We start from the raw sequence: 18,997 nt of genomic DNA on the forward strand, positions 1-18,997 counted from the left end.
GGAAGGGGGACATGCCGCTGCTTCTGGGAGCCGTGCCGAGTGCCTCCCAACCGCGCTCCCCGGCTGGAGCACAGCAAGCCCCAGATCTGCTCCCCAGCAGGAGTTCGAGGGCTGGATAAAATCAGCTGGCAGGCTGGATGTGGCCCGCGGGCTGTAGTTTGCCCACCCCTTTACTAATCTCTCTCTCACCAGTTTTCTTCCACAGTTTTACCAAAATGTGCTTTCAGGGCTGTATTGCTCAGACCTAGAGCGCATCTTGCCTGGTTTCCTCACTGGAACAATGACTGCATGTTTCCAGTCCCTAGGTAATTTTCCCTTTCCTCCATATGCTATTGTATTATTTTAGTATTAACCTCAGGGTTTTGTCACCTGGGTGTTTGCATATATCAAATATTATTTCATCCTGATCTGGTGCAGTGCTTTTGCTTCTTATCATCACTTTTTGAAATTTCCTCATACCAAAGTGTTCATTTAAGATCCACATCCTCCTTCAACCTCTTCATCATCTCATAATTATCATTAAGGAATGTTCTTTTCCTTTCCCTAATTTCTATCCTCCGATCCTCAGCATAACTGACTTTTTGAAACATGACAGCCAGAATTTCTGTTTTTTCTTTGTTGGAGCTTATTACTCCATGGTCTTCCACTGCAACACTTGGCATTTGTTGCTCGTAGTCCTTATTCAATTTATTTTCCTAAGTTTCTTGTATACTTCTGAAGTATTGATATCTTTATTTACTTTCCCACAGTATTTCCTCCAGCTTTCTCTTTTTTTGCCCTTTATATGTTGTGCAACAGCCTTACTTTTTTTAATAGGTCATTAAGTCATTAAATTAAATCTGAAAATGAATAATTAATATAGTGTCATCTATGTTATTAATTCAATATCAAATTCAGTTTATTTTATGCGGCCCCTAAATACTGTTTTTCAATGCACTTGCGGAATGCGGTGTTGAAATTGCCTAATTACATTATAGAAGCTGCCTGGGAGAAACTGTAGGTTTTGAAGGTGGGTAAACAATATTCAGAGCTTTTAGCACCTGGGAAAGTGTAGGAGGTGGTTTTGCATTGTGGAATAGGAACATCTGGGGGATATTTGTGCTAAAATCCTCAGCAGCATAGTTAGCAATACCACTGTCATTTCATTTACTCTTATTAGGTTTCAGCATTAATATATCGTTTTGATATGAATGGGGGAAGGATCTAAAAATTCTGAATCAGTGATAGATCTCATAGGACCCCAAAACTTTGAACCATTTTGCAAAAAGGCAGGCACATACCATAAACAGATGGTGCACGCACCATCTCCACCTACAGTTGCAAATGCTTCCCACTGCCAACAAATATCATTTCTGTCTTATTCTTGAATTGCAGTCAATTTGTTTCTATGCAGATCTCTATCTGAGCCCTGATCTAAACTACAAACTTATGTCAGTATAAATACAGAGCAATGTACTTATACTGACCTAACACCGCGTGTAGACAGTGCGTTGCGGATGGGAGGCCTTCTCCTGTTGACGCAGTTACCACCTCTTGGGGAGGCAGAGTACCTATGCTGCTGGGAGAAGCTGTCCCATAGGTAGTCTCTTCACTGTGCACTAGTGCAGCTGTGCCACAGCAAGGCTGTAAGTGCAGATGAGCCCTCAGGTGCTAGAAAGGTAATGAAACTGTATAACCCAGGTTCGAGCAGAGGACACAGAACTGAGTTTCATATACTCAGCCCAAATGTCTCACACAGTCTTCCCTAGTACTCTGTAATTTTACGTATGAGGTAACTACAAAAGAGAAATATAAGTGACTTGATCAAGGGACAGTGCAAGGACCTGGAACAGAAATCATCTAGCTTCCAGGTTTTTTCTCAACCCACTAGAGCAGTTCATCTCCAAAGAATAAACAACTGTGGGTTTTTTAAACAGTAAACTTAATAGTTTCTGCCATAAAAGGTGTATTCCAGTACATCAAATCATAATAGGACACAAAAGAGATCTTAGAATGTTGTTTGAAACTTTTAAGTGTGCAGAATATGTGTAGCTTAAATAATAAATACAATTTAATGCAGACTGAAGAAACTGATGCAATAATACAATGAAAACCCTGAACAGGTCTTTTCAGTGATGGATTTTAAGGTTTCAAAACCTGATGCTTTACCTTTGTAATTATGCATTTATTTTTTCTTCTGAAGTTGTTCCAAACCAGTTTTACAAAGCACAAAAAAGTTGCACGATTGGAGCCTTAATATTAGTATTAATTAATGTTTAACCATTTGTAAATATTATTATTTTTAATTATGTAATATACGTGGGTGGGTAGTATGAAGTGTTCTCTTTGCTGTTTAAAGAGATACTGTTCAAAAGCTACAATAGGATGTTATACAGTCCACGCCTAAAGAATGATGCCAATGGCAATCAAGGAAGAGGAAACGTCTGCAAGTAGACTCAGTAGTCACTTTGCATCTGCAAAACAATTACCATCCATTGTGTGCTGAGAAAACATTAAACATAACACTATGATCAAAACTGATGTGAGATTTTTGTATTCATGTTTGTGGCTTCTATTGCTGAAAGGCATTTATCATCCTCAGATGATTATTCACACCAATACACCCTGAAACAAAACAAACTTCAAGATGATAAGATTGCAAGCACATATCAGTGGTCTGAATGCATACTATTATCTTTTAAGAACATCAGAGTTAGAAAAAAAGAAAACAAAACCTTAAGAATCCAGGAAATGCAGAGTTAAAATTGCATCTCTCAACAAGGCTTTCCAATTATCTTCCATCTCCCCATCGCAACAACATCCAGAGAAAATCAGAACATAATACTTTATCCATCCATAATGCATAGTTTCATTTTTGAGTGAGCACAAAAGCCTAATTGTTAGAAATCATTACTACAAAGTGGCAGAAAAGTAACAGAAGTCTTTTGGAACTGAGTTTAACATCTCTATTTTTGTGGAGTCACAATTCAGGAGCACTTTGTCCCAGTCACATCTAATTTTGTAGAAAATTTCTACCACGGCCCCTGATCTAACCTACCAATTTTGACACCAAAATATGATTTTCAATGTGGATTTTAGAGAGGATGACGTAAAATCAGGTTTATAATAGAAATTTAGAGCATGGCTACACTTGCGAGTTAGAGCACATTGAAGCAGCCCTGGGCGCCCTAACTCACAATGCATCCACACTGGCAAGGTATGTAGAGTGCCTGGACTCCGTGGCTGGAGTGCTCCTAGTAATCCACCTCGATGAGAGGCATAACGCTTGGTGTGCCTTGGCTGGAGCGCCGCAGCACCAGTGTGGACGCCCTGGTCTGTTAATGAACTCTGATCAGCCTCCAGAAGTGTCCCACAATGCCTGTTCTAGCCTCTCTGGTCATCACTTTGAACTCTACTGCCCTGCCCTCTGGTGACCAACTGTCAGACCCACCCTTTAAATTCTCTGGGAATTTTGAAAATCCCCTTCCTATTTGCTCAGCAAGGTGTGGAATGCTCTCAGTAAATCTTTCCAGGTGACCATGCCTCCACGCACCACGCGATCCCCAGTATGGAGCAGTGGCGAGGTGCTGGACCTCATCAGTGTTTGGGGGGAGGAAGCTGTCCAGTCCCAGCTGCGTTCCAGCCGTAGGAATTACAATACCTTCGGGCAGATATCAAGAGACATGATGGAAAGGGGCCATGACCGGGATGCACTGCAGTGCAGGATTAAAGTGAAGGAGCTGCGGAATGCCTACCGCAAAGCCCGCGAGGCAAACCGCCACTCCAGTGCTGTCCCCACGACCTGCCATTTCTACAAAGAGCTGGATGCAATCCCCACCTCCACTCCGAGGACCACCATGGACACTTCAAAGCCCAGTTCAACAAGGCACGAGGAGGAGGAAGAAAGCGGGAGCGAGGGTGCTGAGGAGCAGGAAGACACCCCGGCATCCCTAGATGCATGCAGCCAGGAGCTGTTCTCAAGCCAGGAGGAAGGTAGCTCGTCGCAGCGGCCGGTGCTTGGAGAAGGACAAATACCAGAGGAGGTGCCTGGTAAGTGGCTTTTATTTTGGGAAGGAAGTTATTCGGTGTGGGCTCTTAGGGCAAGGAGGGTTAGGGCTGCATGCATGCCTAGATGTGGAATAGGGTGTTGATGTGCTCTCTCACATCACGGTAATCGGCCTCAGTGATCTCTTAAAAGGTCTCATGCAGAAGCTGTGCAATGTGCTTCCGCAGGTTCCTTGGGAGCACTATTGTACTCCTTGTTCCAGTCAGGATAACACGTCCACACCACTGTGCCGTGGGGGGCAGGAGGACCATTGCTGCACACAGGCAAGCTGCATATGGGCCAGGGCGGAAGACGCACTGTAGTAGACAACTCTCCCTTGGTTCCCAGGTCACCCTCAGCAGTGAGATATCTTCCAGGACAAACTCCTGTGGAAAATGTGGGGACAGTGCTCAGTATAGGGGCCTGCTGAAGCTGTTGGCTCTTCCCCAAGGCACGGAACCCCAGAGGACAGTACAGCTGTGAAACAATCAGTCACACTTGGCCCTGTGCTTACTCACCATTTTGGGGCTCCTGTGGGTTATGTGCGCTCACTTTGGTAATGGCAATTTCTGCTATTGTGTACACTGTGCTTGTCTTTAAGTATGGGCGAATCATTGCTCTGTCTGGTGTGAACAATCTGCCTCTGTTAAGTGTTGCATTTTGCCTTTACAGCTGCAACCTTGAGATCTCAGCTATCTGTGTTATCACCGGCCAAAAGACTCCAAAGAATTAGGAAGAGGCCATGTAGAAGCAAAGAGGACACGCTGCATGAAGTAATGCAGCAGTCCCTTAATGAAAATCAAAAAGCGCAGGAGTGGAGGGAGAGTGAAAGGAGGTTCTGCAAGCAGAATGCGGAGCACCAGCACTAAAGCGTGGAGCGCCAGCACCAAAGCATGGAGCGGCTGCTAAGCATTCTGGAGTGCCAAGCGGACTCGATCCAGGCACTCATAGCCATGCAGGCTACCGCGCCCACCCCCTGCCCTGCAGCCCTTGTCCCAAAACTCTTTCCCTTGTGCCCCCATGTCACCTCCAACCCACTTTCCCCAACATCCGGTTCTATCACCATCAGCTGCCTCCAACACCTGTAGCTTCACCACCCAGCCCTGAAAACTACGACCCTTACCCACTGCACTCAACCCCTATCACCATGCAGTATAGCCATCCTGAAGTGCAGCACTCATTATACAGCACTCCAGGAGGGAAGGCTGAATATGAGAACAGGACATATGCAAATCTGTGATTGAACCGTTCCCCAACCCACCCCCTTGCCCTCTCTGTTTCCCAAGCAGTTGTGTTTCTTTTCAATAAATGAATTTTCTTTTAAATAAATGGCTTTTTTAGCTTTGAAAACATTCTTTATTACTGCATTAAGTAAAAGATACCTCAGCCTGGAAAGCAACAGGCACTGCAAGTCAGTGTAGCAAACACAGATTCCTACTAACATTGGAACCACTGCACTTCACTCCCGTGCAGGGCACCAAACATTAGTGGTGGCTTTCAGGCTCAAATTGCTCCCTCAAGGCATCCCTAATCCTTGCAGCCCTGCGCTGGGACCCTCTAATACTCCTGCTCTCTGGCTGTTCAAATTCAGCCTCCAGGTGTTGAACCTCCGAGTTCCATGCCTGAGTGAATCTTTCACCCTTCCCTTCACAAATGTTATGGAGAGTACAGCATGCGGATATAACCGTGGGAATGTGGTCATTGGCCAGGTCCAGCTTCCCATACAGAGAGTGCCAGCGGCCTTTTAAATGGCCAAAAGCACAATCCACAGTCATTCTGCACTGACTCAGCCTGTTGTTGAACCGCTCCTTGCTGCTGTCAAGGCTCCCTGTGTAGGGTTTCATAAGCCATGGCATTAAAGGGTCAGCAGGGTCTCGAAGGAGCACAATGAGCATTTCGACTTCCCCTAGGGTGATCTGGTCAGGGAAGAAAATCCCGGCTTGCAGCTTCCTGAACAGGCCAGTGTTCCGAAAGATGCATTCATCATGCACCTTTCCGGGCCAGCCTGCGTTAATGTCAGTGAAATGCCCACGGTGATCCACAAGCACCTGGAGAACCATGGAGAAATATCCCTTCTGATTAAGATACTCGGAGGCTAGGTGGGCTGGCACCAGCATTGGAATATGCGTCCCATCTATCACCCCTCCGCAGATCGGGAAACCCATTTGTGCAAAGCCATCCACAATGTCATGCATGTTACCCAGAGTCACGGTTCTTCTGAGCAGGATGCGATTAATGGCCCTGCAAACTTGCATCAACACGATTCCAACGGTTGACTTTCCCACTCCAAACTGGTTAGCGACTGATCAGTAGCTGTCTGGAGTTGCCAGCTTCCTGACTGCAATAGCCACCCGCTTCTCTACCATCAGGGCAGCTCTCAGTCCTGTGTCCTTGCACCGCAGAGTGGGGGCAAGCTCCTCACACAGTCCCATGAAAGTGGCTTTTCTCATCCGAAAGTTCTGCAGCCACTGCTCATCATCCCAGACTTGCATGACGATGTGATCCCACCACTCAGTGCTTGTTTCCTGAGCCCAAAAGCAGCGTTCCACGGTGGTGAGCATGTCTGTGAATGCCACAAGCAATCTCGTGTCATATGTGTTACGCGAGTCGACATCATCGTCGGACTCCTCACTGTCAGTTTGTATCTTAATGAGTAACTCAACTGCCAAACGTGATGCCCTGGTGAGACCCATCAGCATACTCCTCAGCACTTCGGGCTCCATTCCCGCCGAACGAAAGGGAAGACAGAGCACACAGTACAAAAAAACGTTGAAAGATGGTGCCAAATGTGGACAGAAGCACAGGGATTGTTGGGATGTGAACCGATGCATCACGGGGCATTGGGACAGGACCCACAATGCCCCGCACCCCCCACCCCCTTCCCATTCTGGTGGTGTTGCTTGTGGGAAGAGGTGCTCTGTGGGACAGCTGCCCATAATGCACCGCTCCCAATGCCGCTGCAAGTGTCGCAAACGTGGCCACGCCAGTGCACTTGCAGCTGACAGTGTGAACACACTACAGCGCTTTCCCTGCTGTGCTCTCCGAGGGCTGGTTTAACTAATAGCGCTCTACATCTGCAAGTGTAGCCATGCCCTAAGGCTATGTCTATACTGCCCCCACGGTTCAGACTATGGGGGTGTGAATAGTAGGATGCACCAAAGTGCTGTGCTGTAACACCCCTGTGTGGATGCTGTGGATGTGAACTAAAAGGTTCCTAGTTCAGAGTCTACATTAATGCAAATTAGAAACCATTTAGTTCACATCCGTAGCATCCACCTGGGGGAATTACAGTACAGCTCTTTGGTGAGTGCTGATATTCGCACCCCTATAGACTGATCTGCAGGACAGTGTACACAGCCAAAGTTGCAACCTGAACTATAACATAATCAGCAGTTTTAAAATGGCAAATCATTACATTGGGATAGGGTAACCAGATAGCAAGTGTGAAAAATCGGGACAGGGAATGCGGGGTAATAGGTGCCTATATAAGAAAAAGCCCCAAATATCGGGACGGTCCCTATAAAATCAGGACATCTGATCACCCTACATTGGGATGTGATATCAAAGCTGTGCAACTCAGATGAAACACTGCTCTACAACTTACAGAAATGTAACTGAGGTCAAAATGCACCCAGCTCTCTCTTTTGAAGACTGAAGTACCTATGGCAGAACAAAGTAATGATGGAAGCGCAAGGTCATGTCCTGCAGAGCATACTGCAGCCTTAATTCCCTAAATAGTATTAGCTTCAAGGTGATGGAACTTTGGGCCAGACAGCCTGGCCCTATTTCAGCATCTTAGGTCATACACAGTTAATTCTAGTTGAAAATTTTAGCACATTTTCAGTAAATACATGATCATAACCAGAAGGAAAACTGATAAAGACAGCAATGGAAACTAAGGAACCAGTTTAATTCCTGAGGACAAAACATATTCTTTTGTACTTCCCCTCTGTTATTCACAGGTGTGGGATCAACTAAGGCTATTATGCATGAAAGACAATATGGATCAGATTCTGATTTCACTCCACCACTGTAAATGAGGAGTAAATCCACTAAAGTCGGATTGTCCCACCACAAGATATAGATAATTCCACTGATCTCAAAGGGAGTTATTTGTACCTTGCATTAGTAGAGTAGGGCCCAGTGCTCTGGAGTCAATAGTTACTCCAGATGCATTACTCATAGAATTGAGATCAGAAGCCAACCTCCGAGCTGTATAACATATTTATTATTATTTCATTATATTTTGTGGCTTTGATATCCCACCCATGGAATGCTTATACTGGAAGGAGCCATAAATGATAGTGAAATCAAAATGTGACTTTTTGTTCTTCTTCTTTTTTATTTAAAAAAAATAATCACAGAGCAATATCTAGAAACTGCCCCAGTCCTTGCCTAGTAAAGTCCACAGTCATGTGCACGTTTTTTAAAAAAAAAAGTATCTTCAAAAAACTAAAACTGCCCAGGAATAGGAGATGAGATAATGTGGGGCAATGTATAAAGCAGGCAGAATGGCAGAGAAATAGTTAGAGTAGCAATAAATGAACTCCAGGGTGGAGAGGAAAGAGCAGCTGGAGAGGAAGTCAGGGACAAGCAACAAGGAAAGAGGTTGCAGACACTGGCGGAGCAGCAGGAAAACAAAAGTCTTGGAGCAAACAGAGTGTCAGGAGAGGAGACTTTGAGTGTGGAGTCATTAGTTGTGAAAAACAATACAACCTAAGAAAACTGACATAACGAGTCTCTCAGTAAGTACATGGAGGTCTTAGTGGCTGATCCAATTGGCCCACTAAAGTCAAGGGGAGTCTTTGGATTAAGCACTTGGGGCCAGATTTTCAAAAGGTATTCAGGAACCTAAAGATTCAGATAGGTGCCAACTTTTACAACAACGTAATAAGATTGCAATATATGAATAAATTAAAGACAAGTCAGCTGTATACTAACACACTGAGCACTTCCATAAATTTCTTGACATCAATGTGTTTAAAAAACTCCATACACTTTTTTCCTCACGTAATATCTACAAATTTTTTTCTTGAATTCACACATAAAAACAAAACCACAGGATATCTGAATAAAGATGTGCATGCATAGCTCATGGTTCTACAGACACCACAACCAGGTAAGCCTTGCTGTCAGGATCCCTACCATAACCACTATACTCCTTTGGGTGTGAGCTTTGCTTTAGGCTATGATCCTTAAACACGTACATAACTCTGCTATTCTGAGCAGCCTCACTGATGCCCAGTGGGGCTCTTCACATCAGTAAATTTCTGCACATGCTTAAGGGTTTGGAGGATCACTGCCTGCACTGTTATTTGTGTAGCATCCTTTGTATAGTATTTGGTCTTGTAATTATCCTGTTATGATAAATGTTAGCATGCATTTTTGTGTTGTTTCAATGCTTTTAGATTTCAAATGAGCCTGGTGCCTGCTTGATTAGGTTTATGTGAGTCAGCCATCTTGTAAGCACTTTCCATTGCCTGTAGAAGCCAAGAGATCCATCTCTGGGGAAGTGTTTGGTGATGTAGACGAAACTATGATTTGAGAGACCTGCACATCCAGCTGGCCCCATAGCACAGTAGCCATGAAATCTCTTCATTACCTATACTATCTTGGATCCATGCCAACAAAGAAGCAAATCTCAACTTTTTAAAGTGTTTTAAATCATAGGATGGGGTTGTACCAACATTACAAGTGTAGGTAAGATTCACAAAACCCCTTGTAATTGAAAAAACAAAGATTTTAAAACACTAACAAAGTAGCCAGGAAAAAGACCTCCCTAGGAGAAGTAAATCCACAGCAGCAGCCAGGCTTTTTCATCTTCTTGCATGATCTTAATTCCCTCAGAAAACTTAGGTACCCACATTTTTAAAACTTGTCTATCACAGACCATATTCTCAGGAGATGTAAATTATCATAGCTCAGTTGACTTCCAAGGAGCTATACCAGTTTACACTACCTGAGAATAAGGTCCCACTTCTCTTCAAGATTTCTACATTCTGTCCAAAACCTCACTAAAGGCTCACTTCAACAAAATGTATGTTTGCTTTCCATGGCCTAAAGCCTACATAAGATAATACTGCCACCTTTAGGGAATGTCTCCACAAGGTAATACTGATGCCATTAAGGGTCACACTGGACACAAAAGTTATTGTTTATCTTACACCATAACAGAAGCACGTTAACCAACCTCCAGCACAATGTTGTAATGTATCTGGAGCTAGATTCACAAAGGGACTTAGGAATTGTGACACTGAGTATCACAACACCTAACTTTTATGTGCCTAGAAAACCAGTGAGCTTCACAAAGCCTGAATTAGGTGCTCAGACTCCCTATACTACAAGCGGAGACAGGCACCCAAGAGTGGGATTCACAAAAGCCAGCATGCTGTGCAAGGAATCACCTAACCTAGCCCATGGGGGATGTAGAGGAGAGGGGTGTTCCCTAAGCCCTGCCCAACTCAGGGAGTTCGGTGTCTATATCCAGGAAGGAGGGAGGTGCCTATCTCTGCCTGGAAGTTTCAGCTATGAAACCTCTCCTGGATTCAGGCATTTGTTGCAAGAGGCCAGGGGAAGAGGACATTCCTTATAACTGTTAGCCCAGTGTTTAGGGTACTTACCCAAGATGCAGGAGACTCATGTTCAATTCCTCTTCTGTCTAACGAGAAGGCATTTGAATAGGGGTCTCCCACCTCTCAGGTGAGTGTCCTAACTACTGAGTTGTGGGATATTCTGATGTGGGGCTCCCTCAATCTTTCCTGTTGAAGGCATTTCACTTTTGATAAATAATTAGAGGGTCACTAGAACTAGGGGACTGGATCCTGGGTCTCCCACATCCTGAGCGAGTACGCTTACCACCAAACTATAGAGTCATTCTTTCCCCCTTACTCCAACTGATTTGTGTGAAGGTAGGCATGTTCTGAGAACACCTAGTAGATCAAGCCCTGCAGGTGAGTTAGGTGAACGAACGCCTCTCTTCCCCCATGGTTGGATGGGAGATAGGTGTCTGGACACGTATAGTGAGGGAGTGGTGAGCATGCTCAGAGGCAGAACCATAGGCACCTAGAGAACTTTTATCCTGAAAACTTAAGGCACTGAGTGAGATTAGGTGCCTACAGCATTCAGCGGAAGCTGAGCAGGGGTTTTGTGAATACCAGCGTCACCTAAATCTGGGATTTAAATGCCTAACATGGCAGTTAGGCACCTAAGTCCATTTGTGAATCTGAGTACTGCAGGCATCAGTGTTTGATTTACATTTATTTATCTTCATTATTTATCTTGAAGAAGGAATAAACAATATATGCATGGACCTTGCAGAGGCTCTAATCCTGCAAATACTTGAACATTCTTAATTTTACACATAGAAGCAGTCCTACTGCCTTCAACGGGACTTCTCGCGGTAGCAAAATTAAGCATATTCATAAGTGCTTAGGATCAAAGCCTAAACTGGAAGGTGCTAAGATTACTAACAAGAAGAGAGAAGTAATCCAAGTGCACCTAAAGAGATTAGATCGAGGGCGGGAAACAGCAAAAACAAGATTTGACTAGGAAAAATGAAAGCTAATACATCTGGGTGAAAATAATGCACAACACTGGTTTTCAACAAAAACAAGAAACCTGGAATGCAATAATAGTGCAAGACTCCTATCGGGGATAGTGGACAGTAATGCACCTGAGCATGTACTGAAATATGACAGCAAAACAGGCCAATCCAATTTAGGGCTGAATACGCAGATATATCATGGAACAAGGAGGAATTAATAAATCATAGAATATCAGGGTTGGAAGGGACCTCAGGAGGTCATCTAGTCCAACCCCCTGCTCAAAGCAGGACCGATCCCCAATTAAATCACCCCAGCCAGGGATTGGTCAAGCCTGACCTTAAAAATCTCTCAGGAAGGAGATTCCACCACCTCCCTACGTAATGCATTCCAGTGTTTCACCACCCTCCTAGTGAAAAAGTTTTTCCTAATAGCCAACCTAAACCTCCTCCACTGCAACTTGAGACCATTACTCCTCGTTCTGTCATCTGCGACCACTGAGAACAGTCTAGATCCTCTTTGGAACCCCCTTTCAGGTCATTGAAAGCAGCTATCAAATCCCCCCTCATTCTTCTCTTCCGCAGACTAAACAATCCCAGTTCCCTCAGCCTCTCCTCATAAGTCATGTGTTCCAGTCCACTAATCATTTTTGTTGCCCTCTGCTGGACATTTTCCAATTTTTTCACATCCTTCTTGTAGTGTGGGGCCCAAAACTGGACACACTACTCCAGATGAGGCCTCACCAATGTCGAATAGAGGGGAATGATCACGTCCCTTGATCTCCTGGCAATGCCCCTATTTATACAGCCCAAAATGCCATTGGCCTTCTTGGCAACAAGGGCACACTATTGACTCATATCCAGCTTCTCGTCTACTGTAACCCCTAGGTCCTTTTCTGCAGAAAGGCTACCTAGCCATTCGGTCCCTAGTCTGTAGCGGTGCATGGGATTCTTCCATCCTAAGTGCAGGACTCTGCATTTGTCCTTGTTGAACCCCAATCCTCTAATTTGTCTAGGGCCCTGTGTATCCTATCCCTACCCTCCAGTGTATCTACCTCTCCTCCCAGTTTAGTGTCATCTGCAAACTTGCTGAGGGTGCAATCCACGCCATCCTCCAGATCATTAATGAAGATACTGAACAAAACCGGCCCCAGGACCGACCCTTGGGGCACTCCACTTGATACCGGCTGCCAACTAGACATGGAGCCATTGATCACTACCCCTTGAGCCCAACAATCTAGCCAGCTTTCTATCCACCTTATTGTCCATTCATCCAGCCCATACTTCTTTAACTTGCTGGCAAGAATACTGTGGGAGACCATGTCAAAAGCTTTGCTAAAGTCAAGGAACAACACGTCCACTGCTTTCCCCTCATCCACAGAGCCGGTTATCTCGTCACAGAAGGCAATTAGATTAGCCAGGCATGACTTGCCCTCGGTGAATCCATGCTAACTGTTCCTGATCACTTTCCTCTCCTCTAAGTGCTTCAGAATTGATTCCTTGAGGACCTGCTGCATGATTTTTCCAGGGACTGAGGTGAGGCTGACTGGCCTGTAGTTCCCAGGATCCTCCTCCTTTCCTTTTTTAAAGATGGGCACTACATTAGCCTTTTTCCAGTTGTCTGGGACCTCCCCCGATCACCATGAGTTTTCAAAGATAATGGCCAATGGCTCTGCAATCACATCCGCCAACTCCTTTAGCACTCTCAGATGCAGCGCATCCAGCCCCATGGACTTGTGCTCGTCCAGCTTTTCTAAATAGTCCCGAACCGCTTCTTTCTCCACAGAGGGCTGGTCACCTCCTCCCCATGCTGTGCTGCCCAGTGCAGTAGTCTGGGAGCTGACCTTGTTCGTGAAGACAGAGGCAAAAAAAGCATTGAGTACATATGCTTTTTCCACATCCTCTGTCACTAGGTTGCCTCCTTCATTCAGGAAGGGGCCCACGTTTTCCTTGACTTTCTTCTTGTTGCGAACATACTGACGAAACCCTTCTTGTTACTCTTAACATCTCTTGCTAGCTGCAACTCCAGGTGTGATTTGGCCTTACTGATTTCACTCCTGCATGCCCGAGCAATATTTTTATACTCATCCCTGGTCATTTGTCCAGTCTTCCACTTCTTGTAAGCTTCTTTTTTGTATTTAAGAGCAGCGAGGATTTCACTGTTAAGCCAAGCTGGTCGCCTGCCATATTTACTATTCTTTCTACACATCGGGATGGTTTGTCCCTGTAACCTCAATAAGGATTCTTTAAAATACAGCCAGCTCTCCTAGATTCCTTTCCCCTCATGTTATTCTCCCAGGGGATCCTGCCCATCAGTTCCCTCATGGAGTCAAAGTCTGCTTTTCTGAAGTCCAGAGTTGTATTCTGCTGCTCTCCTTTCTTCCCTGTGTCAGGATCCTGAACTCTACCATTTCATGGTCATGGCCTCCCAGGTTCCCATCCACTTTTGTTTCCCCTACTAATTCTTCCCGGTTTGTGAGCAGCAGGTCAAGAAGAGCTCTGCCCCTAATTGGTTCCTCCAGCACTTGCACCAGGAAATTGTCCCCTACACTTTCCAAAAACTTCCTGGATTGTGTGTGCACCGCTGTATTGCTCTCCCAGCAGATATCAGGGTGATTGAAGTCTCCCATAAGAACCAGGGCCTGCGATCTAGTAACTTCTGTCAGATGCCGGAAGAAAGCCTCGTCCACCTCATCCCCCTGGTCCGGTGGTTTATAGAAGACTCCCACCATGACATCACCCTTGTTGCTCACGCTTCTAAACTTAATCCAGAGACACTCAGGTTTTTCTGCAGTTTCATACCGGAGCTCTGAGCAGTCAGACTGCTCTCTTACATACAATGCAGCTCCCCGACCTTTTCTGCCCTGGTAATCTTTTTCTATAAAGTTCTGCGGTGGTTTCTTTCTATTTGGTTCTGGCGTGACCACACTTGAAATGCTGTGTACATAGCAAAGCACCTCATTGACAGAAATATATTGACAAAGTAGAGGAAGTTAAGAGAAAAGCAATAAAAATGATCAGAGGGCTGGAGGAAACCATTTTGAGGAGAGATTAAAACAGTAAATATATATAAGATGTCCAAGTGATGACTAGGGGGAAGAGGGGGGACATGACAAGAGTCTACAAATATTTATAGTGTGTAAACACGAAGAAGGCAGAAAAATTATTTAAGGGCAGTACAAGTAGGTATAACTAGGAGCGACAACATAAAAATTACAGAAAGAAAACTGGAGGCTGAAGATCAAGAAAACTCCTGGCAGTATTACTGTATATTAGAATGTGGAATGAGAAATGGTAGAGAAGAGAGAGAAGTGGTAGAAAGCATCAGTATTTGAGACATAAAAACTAAACTGAACAAAGTATTAGAAAATGTACTGTAGAGAACAAGCCTGAACTGACGGGGAAATGCATGACAGGATGGCATAACAAGCCTTTCCATCTCCATAAGTAATTTTTGGGATTCCATAAAACACCACAAAGCTGCAGTGCAATGTCATGGCATCAACCCTATTCATAATGTCATTAGGAACTTATTAACAATTTCATCATAATTTAAGATGAAAGCGAAAAAGCTTATTTTGTCAGTTAAATTTTCCTTGTAGCATGCAGTTTAATAGAGTTAAAGGGCTAATTTATGTTTATTCATGTGTTCTTACTGAAAACATGGAACCGGACACCGTTCAAAGACACAGCACTAGTTATAGGGTACAAAAATAATATCAAATTAACCCTATAACCATAACAGCACCTAGGGAAATATTCTCTAAAGTTGGGATTTACAGTATTAATGTCATAATGGCTGGTTTTAAAGAATATTGCACAGACCCACTAAAATAAGATGGATGGCAAAGACACATGGTAAGATTACCCTCCGTCTGGTTTTTTGTCTTGTTGTATCCCTTTGTCTGGTTCCCAGGTCTCCATGGTGTGTTGCTGGTTTTGCATAGAAAACTCTTTCTTGCAATATGAACTTGCTGCTCATGCAAGTTCACATTGCTAGTCCAAAAACAATGAGGAGTACTTGTGGCACCTTATAGACTAACAAATTTATTTGGGCACTGACTCATCCAGCACCTCTGGTGCTCTGCTCTCCATGCAGGCAACCAGAGGTAGTCAATCAATAGCCCCAGAAATGTAGGAGCACCATAGTTAAGTGCTCCTTCAGCACAAGCATACCATGCGGGTTAGAAGGAGGTAAAGAATGATGCAGCAGAAAGGGGAATCTGGAAAAGGGAGAAAAGTTGAGTGGGGGCAGATGAAAGGGGAAAGAGAGGGAGGGAAGGAAGGAAGGGCTGAGAACAAGGGGGGAAAGGACTAAAAGAGGACAGAGCAGGGGAAGAGAAGAGAATGGTAGAGCTGGCAAACGGGAAAGGACTGTAAATCAAGGGAGACCAATTGACAAAGGGAGTATGGCATAGGAGAGTGAGAACAAGATGGTGTTCGGAGCAAAAAGGACTCGGGTAAATAGAAAGTAGAGAAAAAGGAATACAGGACAGTGGAGAAGAGAAGTACTAAAATGGTATGAAAAGGGAGAATAAATAAGAGGATAAGAGAAACAAGTGGGGATAAGAGAGTTAACTGGGGGAAGGTAAAAGGGAGAGGATAGGAGGGACTAAGAGATCTGCTAGAAGATCTCACACTGATTATCGTGCTTAATAACGATTAAGAACATAAGAATATAAGAATGGCCCTATTGGGTCAGACCAAAGGTCCATCTAGCCCAGTATCCTGTTTTCCGACAGTGGCCAGTGCCAGGTGCCCCAGAGGGAATGAACAGAACAGGTAATCATCAAGTGATCCATCCCCTGTTGCTCATTCCCAGCTTCTGGCAAACAGAGGCTAGGGATACCATTCCTGCCCATTTTGGCTCTGTGTTAGAAATATATAGCTTATTCTAGGGGATGCAGTTTAGTAAGAGGAACAAGGACAGGGGCTTTATTAGGGCTTGTCTACACACCAAAGTTGTACTGCTTTAACAATACCAGTCTAGTTAAAGAAGTACAGTCCCCCTACTGTGGATGCAGGTCATATTCATATAAAGGTGCTTACACCAGTACAGCTCATTCCCATACAGGAAGGGAAATAAGCTGTATCTGTATACTGTAACCTTTATACTGGTCTATCATGTCCACACTAGGAGTTGTGCCTGCATAAGTATTCCAGTAAAAAATCACCCCTAACCAAAATAGTTATACTGGTACAAAAAAGTGTGTAGGCCAGGCCTTGGAGTGAACAAAGGTGGGGCTTGATCCAAATTTTGCATAACAGAAAAGTGGCAACCGTAGCATAGAGCTGAAGAGACCTCTAAATTGTCTTTGTACAAATGTAGCTGGTGTTGAGACCAAACAAAATTTCAGCACAGTACCTAGAATCTTTGACAGGTCTAATCCTGTGAGGTATTTCATCAGAATATATGTCATGTGTCAAAAAATACATGCAAAAATTATGTTAGGATGATTTCAGTACTTAATTTTTGACTAAGAGTCAAAATTCTAAATAAAAACCTTCACAGCTGGGTTAAAACAATCAGTTAAGCATTGACATTAAAAACACTAACAAATTTATGTATGTAGTTGTTGGTCATGAGATTTGGGGGTTTTCTGAAGTGATAAACAGAGTAATGCCCATACACATCTCACAAAATAAAAATATATTCCATGCTTCAATCTGACATTTGTGTGTCATTATACTACAAAAGTAGAATACTCACAGGTTTTCGAGTTGGTGTGACTTGAACAGAATGGTAAAATTCTGGCTGAACTCTGCTGTTTTTCTTGATTTTTCTTTTCCTTATGGAAGTTTCTTGTTCACTCAAGTGATGTACTTCCGCTAGAGGCTGAGTTTCTTCAATGCGAGGTGCTACACGTCTTCTAGCATGACGAGGACTTGGTCTAAAACCCTATGACATAGAAAAGGCAATAGCAATGTTTGACAATTCTCAGAATGCAGCAACATAACAAAAAGAAATATCGTAGAGGATTTTATTAATTATTAAGATTAGAGACAAAACACACTGACGATGAAGGTTTACAAATATTGTAATAATAAAATTAGCATGCAGCAGTAAAGGAACATTGTTAAGTAGTTTAGGCATCACATTCTCTCTCTCTCTCTCTCTCTATATATATATAGATATAGATTATAACTATTATAGGCAGAGCTGGTCGTTACATCTTTAATTCAGGTTGCTTAACATTTTTCATTATAAGCCTATGTTTTCAGTTGCTTGTATCTTTGCCAAACTCTATTCAGATTTCAGAGTAACAGCCGTGTTAGTCTGTATTCGCAAAAAGAAAAGGAGTACTTGTGGCACCTTAGAGACTAACCAATTTATTTGAGCATGAGCTTTCGTGAGCTACAGCTCACTTCATGAAGTGAGCTGTAGCTCACGAAAGCTCATGCTCAAATAAATCGGTTAGTCTCTAAGGTGCCACAAGTACTCCTTTTCTATTCAGATTAAAGTTTTCTATACCTGCTCTCTGCCTCAGGCTGAATTGTTTTGGAGAATTCCAGCAAAAATGGTTCAATGTTTGCTAATGTTAATTTGTTGCCAGCCATTTCTTTTAAGAGCTCCACCACTTCCAGGGTTTGGCGGAAGAACTTGAAATTTGGCAGCAGAATATTCCTCAGGTAAAGAGACTGTCTTATGCTGTCACAACACAAATCCACCCAGATTTGTTCAAGTTATGGGCCTCTGAAAGTTGTTGTTTGACATGCTCAGTAAAGTTTATTAGAGGCTTGCTGTGAAAATCTCTGAACATGCTTCCAGCCCTATGAAGCTTCATTCCCACAGGCCAACTACACCACCCAGGCTGACACCCCAATCCCTACATGCCAACTGCATTAAGCATGCTCCCAGTATCATGAAGTTCCTACAAGCCAATCACACTGACCGTGCTCCAACCCAACACACACCAACAGCACTGAGTATGTTCCCAGCTCTTACTGAGCCTGGGAATAGAACCCAGGTCCCTAATTTATCATCTCATCCACCTAGTCACACTGCTTTTCGCAATGCATGTGTCATATGCATCCTTGGCTGTGTTATCTGTAACCAAAAGACCATGTTCCATTTCACAGCCAAAAATAAAACCAAGAATTCCTAATTCCCAACATTCTTAACATGTCTAGAAAATAGCTGTGTGAGCTAATGCCAGTGTGTGTGCTTCATCACTCTGTAATGGCTGGCCCATGTAGAAAACAACATTGCCACCAGCAAGTCTGTACTGTGGTCCTGGATTCCAACCCTGCTTTTGTCCCATGCAGGGCTGAGTGGGGAATTAAGTTCCATAGGGTGTAATTTCTGGTTTTTCAATTTTATTTTTTAAAAACCAAGTTTATTACATATAAAAATGAGGTTAAAAATGTTATTTAGGTGGCAAATCCAAGCAAAGTTAGGGAAGACCAGAATTACGGATCCCTATGCAACCTTA

General features: G+C 43.7%; 1 protein-coding gene across 2 annotated transcripts in view; it reads right to left on the reverse strand.

The window, feature by feature from the left end:
* DST (dystonin) overlaps positions 1-18,997 on the reverse strand; it is a 468,940-nt gene that overhangs the window by 431,434 nt on the left and 18,509 nt on the right. For both annotated transcript variants that reach the window (XM_077811595.1, XM_077811594.1), the window contains exon 3: positions 17,275-17,463. In XM_077811595.1, the coding sequence (XP_077667721.1) occupies positions 17,275-17,463 (189 nt within the window). The remainder of the gene's footprint in view (positions 1-17,274; positions 17,464-18,997) is intronic.

This window comes from Eretmochelys imbricata, chromosome 3 (assembly GCF_965152235.1).
Source record: "Eretmochelys imbricata isolate rEreImb1 chromosome 3, rEreImb1.hap1, whole genome shotgun sequence".
Taxonomy (NCBI): domain Eukaryota; kingdom Metazoa; phylum Chordata; order Testudines; family Cheloniidae; genus Eretmochelys; species Eretmochelys imbricata.